This window comes from Orycteropus afer, unplaced genomic scaffold (genome assembly GCF_000298275.1).
Source record: "Orycteropus afer afer isolate SDZICR_OR568_19922 unplaced genomic scaffold, OryAfe1.0 scaffold00264, whole genome shotgun sequence".
Classification (NCBI taxonomy): Eukaryota; Metazoa; Chordata; class Mammalia; order Tubulidentata; family Orycteropodidae; genus Orycteropus; species Orycteropus afer.
The window spans coordinates 1189993-1200316 of record NW_006921851.1 but is presented as its reverse complement, the minus strand read 5'-3'; the positions used below and the strand labels follow the sequence as shown (position 1 = coordinate 1200316).

Here is a 10324-nt window from a genome sequence, read left to right as displayed (position 1 = left end):
ATCTTTCATGGAAAGTGGTGTATTACAGTCTCCTGCTATGACTGTGGAGTCATCTATTTGTCTTTTCAATTCTGTTAAAGTCTGATTTATGTATTCTGGGGCTCTTTCATTAGGTTCATAGATATGTATTATGTTTATATCTTCTTGTTTGATCTTTTAATCATTATATAATGTCTTTCCTTGTCTCATGTGGTGGTTTGTCGTAAAGTCAGTTTTATCAGAAATTAATATTGCCACTCCTGCTCATTTTTGGTTGCCATTTGCTTCTTCTATCTTTTTCCAGCCTTTGATTTTTAATCAATTTTTGTCTTTGTTTCTGAGATGAGTCTCCTGCAGACAGCATGTTCATGGGTTGAGTTTTCTTATCCAATCTGCAACTCTCTGTCTCTTGAGTGGTACATATAATCCATTGACATTCACTGTAATTATGGAGAAGTATGAATTTGTTGCTATCATTTTTTATATGTTTTTTCATGGTGTTCCTAGTTTCTTTGTTTCATATAATTTTCTGTACTGAGCTCATTTTGATACAATTTTCTATGCTGAGCTCATTTTGTTTATGAATCGTGTTTTCATGTCCTTTATTCCTCTTGTTTTAGTATTTGCTAAATATTTGTGCTTGTCCTCTTTTTTATCATTTATCATTTTTCTTTGAGGTTATGCTGTGATTTATAATTTTCTCCCCACGTTTAGAACAGTCCATTGTATCTTGCAACTCACTTTACTTTTCTGGCCATTTAGAAGTTCTGTAACTACACTATTTTTACCTGCTTTTTGGTTTGTAGTTGTCTTCATTTGCCAACTGATATCTCTGGTTCCTGGTTTACAATCTTGTAAGCTTATTTTACTTTGGATACTCCCTTAGGTCTATTGGTTTCTGGGTTATGTCATCATGTGTATTAATGATGGTCAGTTGATGTTTGCTGTTATTGGTTCTCTGGTCAAAGGATTCCCTTTAGTATGTCTTGTGAAGTTGGTCTGTTTTTAACAAATTCCCTGAACTTCTCCTGACCCGAAAATGTCCTAATTCTGCCATCATATTTGAAGAACAGTTTTTCCTGGGTGTATAATTCTTGGTTGGAAATTTTTCATTTTCAGGGTTTTATATATACTGTCCCATTGCCTTCTCACCTGCATGGTTTCTGCTGAGAAATCAGAGCTTAATCTTGCCCTTTGTAGGTAACTTTTTGTTTTTCCTTTGCTGCTTTCAGAATCCTTTCTTTGTCATTGGTTTTGGTGAGTTTGATGATGATATGTCTTGGTGATTTTCTTTTTGGATCTAGCCTGTTTGGGGTTCATAGCACTTCTTGAATGGGTATATTCTTATCTTTCATCGTATCAGGGGAAGTTCTCTTCCAACCTGTCTCGGACAGTTTTCTCAGTGGTCTTATTTTTCTTTTCCTGTTCTAGAATACTGATTCCAAAACCAAAAACCAAACTCAACTGGCGTGGAGTCTAATCTAAGTCATAGTGACCCCTTCTTAGGATTCCGAGGCAGTGTCTCTGTGAAAGTAGTTTGCCCAACCTTCCTTCTGAGCAGTGGCTGGTGGCTTTGAACCACCAGCCTTCTGGTTAGCAGTCACATACCTTAGGTACTACACCATCAGAGCTCTGGAATACTGATTACACATAGGTTATTCCTTTTGATGGTATCCCACGTAAATCTTAGGCTTTCTTAATTATGGTTTGATCTTTTTTGTGGTTGATCCCTTTCCAAAGATGTATTCAGGTATTTGTCTTCAAGCTCATTAATTCTGTATTCCATTGATTAGAGTCTACTCCTTTGCCCTTTCAAAGTGTTATCTATTTCTCAAAATTTAGTATAAATCTACTGGATTTCTGTCTGTAGATTTTATATCATTTCTAATTTTTCATTTATTTTGTTGTTCTCGTATTTTCTTTCATAACTTTTCTAGGGTTTTCCTTAATTTTGTCTGTGTTTCCTTTGATCTACCTCTCAATCCGTTGAAAGTACCTAAATATAATTCTTTTGAATTCCTTATCAGGGAGTTCCAGTGCTTTTGCTTCCTCAGGGATGTGTTCTGTGTCTGTATTTAGTCCCTTGTTTCTACGGCTTTATCTTGCTTGTTTGTGATGGTCTGTTGTGTCCAAGACATTCTGACAGTGTATTTATATTTAATTGGTGATTGTATGTTGAGTGTTGGAGTGACTCACCCATAATTTTCGGGTTTTTTTTTCCCCCCGATGTGTCTGGGTAAGCGGGGTACTGTGTTTCTCTATTCGCTAGTTGGCAGCACTTTTGCATTCACCACCTGTCTCCTGGGGGATGTGGTGAAAAATGAGAGTGGCTGTATAGATCTCTGTTAACTGTTTGTGAAGAGTGGTTAAGGTGAGGCAGGCTCTTTTTGTTGGTTGTGTATCTTTCACCAGTTGTTGCAGAGGGAAGTGGTGGGTGTCACTCAATAACTGGAGCTGTAGGAGGGTGGTGTGGTTGTGGTTGAGTCGTATAGACACGGTTGCTGTCTCACTCAGACAAAAACAGCAATCGAAAAACCATCAAAAAAAAGTAAAAGCAAAAGGACAAAAAACACAGCGCATAAACACACAGGAACTATCACGAAAAAGAGTAAAAAGAAAGGGAAAAAAGGGGGGGAAGGCAAAATCAATAAGAGAAGGTAGTTAAAGAGGTGCTTTAAAAAGTAGAAGAAATGTGAATAGAAAAAGGAGGGGGCAAACCTGCAGTTTCTGGGGTGGGGAAATAAGAGAAAAGAGGCAGAGTAGGAGAATAATGAAAAAAGAAAGTGCAAATAGAAAAACAAGGAATGGTGAGAAGCACAAGAAAAGATAAAATGGGAACCAGGAAAAGGGAAGAGAGAAAAAGCTGAAAACTATAACCTGGAAAGGGAGGAAGAAAGAAAAGTAATAAAAAGGACGAAAAAAGAGAAAAATGTAAATAATTATAATTTAAAAACAGGCAAAAACAAACTAAAAAAAAAAAGAGGAAAGGAAGAAAAAAATCTGGACAGGGTAAGGCAGGGCTTCTAGGCTTTGTCAGAGCACACACATGAGGATGGAATTCCTGCAGGCCCAAAATGGTGGGTGGAAGTGAGGGATGGATACACCTCCATCCACTATCAGGGTTTGATGTATAAGAGTAACAAGGGGAATGTTGCACTTTTCCAAACCTCAGTGTCTGGAATGTTCCTGTGCCATCCCTGGCAAGTGGAGCCTATTCTTTCATCCCTGGAATCTGAGAGAATGCTGTCCCTTTCAGTATCCAAAATGGTCGAACCGCTTGTAAACATTCAAAATGGCTGTGCCTTCCAGACAGCCAAAAGTCCATGGCTCAGCCCATCTCCCTCTTCACTGCTTCCCCTTTTATTCGTTAGCCACCAGTGCAGTCCTCCTTGAAGCCCCTGGCTAGCAGGGCCAATTTTTAGGTTAATTCTTAGGTTCTCACACCACTTGTCAATATCCAAGTTGTCCATACCGTCAGGATTGCTAACAGTCCGCAGCTCCATACATCTCCTTTTTTGGTGTTTTCAGGCAGGTTCTTCTACTAGTTGGAGTTTAGTCCACTTCTGTGTCCTTCTTTTCAAAGCTCAGGGCTCCAGGATTATCTTCTGTATCTGTATTAATTGGTTCCTCTTTTCTTTGTTGAAGAGAGTGTGTGTAGTTTGTATGCCTAGTCTACCACCTTACCGGAACCCCAAGAAATATTTCTTGACTGAATTAGTTTTTTATTATAATAATATTTTCATAAGTACGTTTCATAATCACAGTTACTCATCTCTTGAAGCTTACTGGCTTTATTGCTCACTACTGTTTTCTTTTCATCAAATCCAGAATACACTTTTTGCTCTGCATAAGAGCAAAATTTATGCATCTTTATGTATTTAGTTTATGCATCTTTAGTTGCATAAATTAAAGATGTCAATTACTGATATCTGGCTGACAGTGATTGAAAGTGCCATTGATTGCAAGATGCAAGCATCTTAATTAGATGCAAGCGTCTTAATTGATGAAATAAATTACATTGGATATTCCCCATCTTGCAGTACTTACTCTGATTTTGTTTTCATATGATTTCTGGTTTCCTATTAAATTATTTAAACTATTTCCTTAAAGTGGTAATTTTAGAAAGGGAACTAAAATGATTTTTTAAAAAAAGTAAGTGTGTCAGTATATACAGTTTTAGGGTCATACTCTTTTAGCTTAGTCTGGTCTGTAATCTTCACTCACCTGACTTTAGTACCTTACTTGGATCAAAAAAGTATGGTGTTAATATGATTCTCTTTGATTATTGCATCTTTTTTCAGCTATTTTTTCTCTCCTGTGGAACTCATAGAATTCAGATGAGATCTGTCTGTCGTCTTTGTCTTTTGGCATTTCCATCTCTCTGTTGTTGCTTGGCCTTTTGACTATGGGACAAACTGAGCAGAAGTAGGTTCTCTTTCACTGTGCAAGGATAGATTTTGCTGCTGGACTGTCATCAAATAGAATAGGTTTGAGGATTCTTCCCTGAGGGGTGATAGCTGGGCAGGGTAGTGTATTCTGTTTAGCTGTCAGGGCTCCAATGGTTACTTTTTAATACTCTGTTGCTGTTAATAGTTCTCTACTCTTTTGTCTGTACTTCTTTGAAGTCTGTCTCCTTAGAATTCTAAATTGACTTTTCCAGAAATTATTTGGGTCTGTAGTTTCCCCCCTTGAGAGAGAAAAAAAATTGTGACAAATTGTTATGATCTGTAAGCTGAGTGGGCATGATGGCTTTAAAAACAGAACATCTGTTCTATTGCCATTTTATCTTTCAATAATTTTTTTTTTTTTTTAAATGTACTGAAAGTTCTTAATGCTTCAATTAACATTAGCTCTTTCTGCTCTGACACCAGACCTTCTGTAAATGAAACAGAAAGTTTTGTGCTTTTGATTCATTCAAGACCTCAAACCTTGTAATATATTTTTCACTTTCGGCACAAGAAGTACTGTCCACAGATAACACATTCAGATCATTTTGCCAGGATATTTCCTAGTTTCAGTTTCTTTTAAAAAAAGATTCAAGATTTACACAAACTTGTTTTTAGTTAATTGGGCAGTGTTTTTTGTTACATAATGGAAGTAGGGTAATAATGTGTACAACTCAAAGATAACTTCTTTTTTGTTTGTGGACCTTTTTATGATACTATTAGGGTTCCTACCTAATTTGTTATCTTTATTCAGGCTTAAAGGGGTTTAGACTTCTTTGTTTTTGTTTTAACTAATATTTAATTTCCTGTTTCTTTGTAGCTTTTACAAAATTGATCACAGTAAATGGGCAAGAATACCATCTTCAACTTGTAGACACAGCGGGGCAGGTAAGTGATCTATAGTATCTCAAAATCTTGTACATTGAATCTGATAGTGCTGTTACCAGCTTAGCACTGATTGTTAAACAGAACAGCTATGCCAGAAACCCGTATGTTATGATTCATTAAACATTAAGATGCTGTCTGCTTTCTCTTTTCTAAGATAAGTGGCAATTTTTTAAATACTAGTTTTTCTACTTTTTTGCAATTGTTTTAAATATACTAACAACAGCAAAGAAGAATGAAGAATACCAAAGATGCATGGAAACAATTTGTCCAAGGGAGTGGTAAACTCATCTGATCCTTAGCCTATATGACTGTGAGACTAGAATTACATGGTGCCCGACTACCACTGTCAACTATTTGTCTGTGTAGGAGATCCTGGATAGAGTAGAAGAATAATGTGGAGCAAAACTCAAAATTATATTTAAAAAAAAAAAAATTTTTTTTTTGCTGGTCTGATAGAGCCTGGTGAAAGCCCTGAGACTATGGCCTCTAGCTGCCTTTCAGGTCTGGAATTGAACTCACTCCTGTGGCTTCCAGCCAAATAAAAGACTGGCATGTAGGCTGAATATTTACATCAGGTAGATACACTCCTTGGAGAGATCAACTGTGGGAGAACAGAAGGGCAGTGTATGCATAGGGAGATAGCTCGGGGCCAGGAGTGCATGAGAGAGAAGGATGAGGGAAGAGATAACTATGGGAAGGAAGTGGGAAGAGAGCTGTTACGTTATGGGAAATAGCAGTCATGTCATGAGATAAAATGTGTATGAACTGTTGTATGGAAAATGAATTTGCTCTGTAAACTTTCACCCAAATCACTATAAAAATTCAAATATATATATATATATATATATATACTTGCAACATTATGAGAGTTTATTTTTATTACAGAATAGTAATTTTCTATTTTCTAAACTTCAGATTCATGTTAGATAATCATACTAGAGTGCTTTCCTCCTGTTGCAACACATGTTCTTACACATTAAGAGCAAAAGTAAGACTTTCTTAAGGAAATAGCAGGAGCAAAGTTACAGGACAAAAATGAGCTGGTTTTGCCTTATAAGACTTGGTAAAAAGTCTGGTCTCATTGGAATAGAAAATCCAGTTTGGGTATTGCCTTTAGTGTATATAGTTGAATTACACGATAGAGAAAATTGATAAGTAATCAGAGAGTATCTCTTTGATTTGTTAGACATTAAATAGTTGCTTCAAGCACTTGACTGCTAGCCTTAGAAGAAATCTTCAAAAAATCAGCCATTGAAAACCCTGTGGAGCAGGATTCTACTCTGACACACTTGGGGTTGCCATGAATAGGAGTAACTTTGATGGCAGCTAAGGAGCTCTGGTGGTGCAGTGCCTAAGGCATTTCACTGTTAACCAGAAGGTTGACAGTTCAAACCCACCAGATCCTCCATGGAAGGAGAATGGGGTAGTCAGCTTCTATAAAGATTTACAGCCTTGGAAACCCAGTGGGGGTTTCAGTGAGTTTGGATCAATTCAGTGGCAGTAGGTTTCAAGTTTTTGTTTTTGTTTTTAATAGTAGCTGGTTTATAAGTGACTCAAAAAAAAAAAAAAAAAAAAAAAGATTGTAAGTTACTATAATAATTATATATGGAATGGATTATCAGAAGAATTAATTGGAAATATAGATGAAAGAAATCAAGAGTACTTGAAGGGAACAAGGAAACCTTTTTAACAGTTTACGATGATACCTAATTGTAAATTTTACTGGAAGCCATTCTTTTGGACTAGATTTATTATTGCTCACTGCATAGCAAGGGCAGGAGGGATATAAAGAAGCTGAGAATTCAGTTTCCAACTTCTCACCTAAGGTCCTTCTGCTTTTGTATCTTAAAATTACAAAAGGTGAGATTGAGTGTAGTATGATCTAGTCTGGTATATTAAATGGAGGGTTTTTTTCATGGAACTTGAGGGGTTTGGATAGACCTAGAATGATGTAACTTGTCATATAGGTTTGGAGTGAGTTTCTTCCGCCTTGTTTTGAGGTGAATGTAGAAGGGAAATGTCACCACTAATGAAGCAAGAAAATGGCAGTATTGACTGGCTTAAGAACTGTAGAAAACAATTTAGAGCCCTTTAGTCACAATTCTGGAAGCTTCAAGGAAATAAAGCTCTTTGAACTTACATACAGAGATATAACACGTAAGTTGCTCATTAATCTTACATACTCCTGCCTGGCATGGATATGATATCATTAATAATCAGACATCTTATCTTTTTATTAGAGCAGAGCCATTCTAGACTTTTACTCTAAAGATTACCTTTGTCTTTAGGAATGTGAATTTGGGGCTTAGGAAAACAAAGGGAGCAATAAAAGTCTTCCTTTAGGTAATGAGACTCAGGAAGCACTGTAGAAGAAAACTGCTAATCATTCTTAGAAAGAATACATTTTATTAGGTTCAAGTTACATTTATGTATTAATTTAGGATTATTTCATGAATAATCTTATGATTCTGCATATTTTTACTAACAGAACACCATTCCATTTATTTATATCTTCGTTAATCTCTTGGGAATAGTTTAAGATTTTCTTCATATAGATTGTATGCATTTATTTTCTTGAGTTTATTCGTAGAAATTTTATTTTTCAGTTGCTATTGGACCTCGAGGTCTTCTTTCTCACCTCACCCCCATTATACCTACTAGCTCCTTTTTTGATTTTTTTTTTTGTAATTTTATTGTGATTTGGATGAAAGTTTATAGACAAAATTCATTTTCTGGACAGCAGTTCATACACATTTTGTTTCATGACATTGACTGTAGTTCCCCACCATGTAACAGCTTTCTACCCACTTCCTTCCCATAGTTACATCTTGCCTGTGTCCTTTCCTCCCATGCACTTCTGCCCCCTAAGCTGTCTTCCTGCGCAAACACTGTCTTTTTGTTCTCCCGTGATTGATTGCTCCAAGGAATGTATCTAACTCATGTAAATGTTCACCCCATATGCCTGTATATTATTTGACTGGAAGCCACAGGAGTGAGTTCAGTTCCAGACTTGAAGGGTGGCTAGTGGCCATAGTCTTGGGGTTTTATGATTTAGAGTTTCGTTCCACATTGTACTCCCACTTTATCCAGGATCACTGGCACTAATACCCCTCCAAGTGGTTGGACAGTGGTAGCTGGGCACAATCTGCTTCTTGTGGTCTCATGGTCATATATATAGGCTGAGGATCACATGGTCTGCCAGTCCCTTGGACTAATTGTTTCCATGCATCTTTTGTGTTCTTCATTCTTCTTTGATCTGGACAAGGAGAGACCCATTGTTGCATCTAGATGGCTACTTGCAAGCTTTTAAGACTCCAGTTGCTACTTATCAAAGTAGGATGTAGAACAGTGTTTTTTGTGTAGTATTTTATGTCAGTTGAGCTTGATGTCTGCCCCCTGCCACCATGGTCCTGAGCCCACAGGGCCAACAGTTGCTCTTTCCAGGTAGCTGGCTATGGCCAAAAAGCCACCACAACCTTGTCCCTTGTCAGCTCTACGATAAACTGGACATTCTTTTTTTTTCTTTCTTTCTTTTTATTGTGATTTGGGTGAAAATTCACAGAGTAAATACACTTTCCATACAGCATTTAACATACACTTTGTCTCATGACATTGACCACAATTTACCACAGTGCAACGTCTCCCCTCCCCCTTCCTTCCGATAGTTATCTCTTCCCTGTGTCCTTCCCTCCACGCACTCCTACCCCCTGAGCTGTCTCCTTGTGCATAAGCAGCCCTTCTTTCTCTTATGCTTGTTCTCTCCAAGGAGTGTATCTCCTTCAGGTAAATGTTCAACTGATATGCCTGTCTGTTGTTTGGCTAGAAGCCACAGGTGGGCATTTAATTCCGGACCTAAAGGGCAGCTAGGGGCCATAGTCCCAGTGGTTCCACCGGGCTCTATCGGGCCAGCAAACCTGTTCCCCACTTTTTTTTTCCCCCAAAATGATTTTGAGTTTTGTTCCACATTGTTCTCCCTGTCTATCCAGGATCTCCTACAAAGATCCTTTCCAAGTGGTTGACGGTAGTAGCCGGGTACTATCTAGTTCTCCTGGTCTCATAGTCGTACAGGGTGCAGATTGGATGGTGTACCAGTCGCTAGGACCAATTTTTTCCATGAATTTTTGGTTTTCTTCATTCTTCTTGGCTCTGGACAAGGAGAGACCCATCGTTGCATCTAGATGGCAGCTTGCAAGCTTTTACTATCTCAGTCACTACTCACCACAGTAGGATGTGGAACAATGTTTTGTGTAGTATATTATGCCAATTGAGTTTGATGTCCTCTCCGACTACGGTCCTGAGTCCACAGGTTCAACTACTCGGTGCCTCTGGGTAGCTGGCAGTGACCAAGCAGTGACTACAGCCTTGCGCCTTGTCAACCCAATTGTACACCTGGGAATTCATATCATACACATAAAGTTATTGGATTACTGTCTGCCAACCCTATACGTGTTCTTGGGTGCACTCTCCACTTCATATATATACCTAGTATTTCAGCCTGTCCACCCATCTACCCACCCATATACCCGTGTTTGCCTTCACTGACCATGCCGTACTATATGCGCAAAAGGGTTCATCTTTGTTGTCTGTACTTTCCATGTACCTCTATTTCTTTCTCTTCCTTAATGCCACTCACATTTGATACATTGCCATTCTCTTCACCCAAATCATTACTTTCCTCTATCAGTGTTTCCTACCCTCCTCTCCCACCCCTAATAACCAACAAAGAAAATGACCTTTCATAGATAAATGTTTCCTTGACTATAACAATAACGGACTAATAAAATATTTGTCTTTTTGTGATTGACTTATTTCACTCAGCATAATTTCTTCCAAGTTCATCCACGTTATGCTGTGTTTTACAGATTCTACATTATTCTTTAGGATTGCATAGTATTCCATTGTGTGTATGTACCATAGTTTGGATATCCTTTCCTCAGTTGATGGACACCTAGGTTGTTTCCATCTTTTGGCTATTGTAAATAGTGCCTCCATGATTATGGGTGTGCATATGT

General features: G+C 37.8%; 1 protein-coding gene across 1 annotated transcript in view; it reads left to right on the top strand.

Annotated features, from left to right (window-relative positions):
- The first annotated feature begins 2205 nt into the window (after positions 1-2205).
- Positions 2206-10324, top strand: part of RHEB (Ras homolog, mTORC1 binding) — a 69004-nt gene continuing 60885 nt past the window's right edge. The window contains exons 1-2 of the mRNA XM_007950151.2: positions 2206-2215; positions 5245-5312. Of these exons, the coding sequence (XP_007948342.1) occupies positions 2206-2215; positions 5245-5312 (78 nt within the window). The remainder of the gene's footprint in view (positions 2216-5244; positions 5313-10324) is intronic.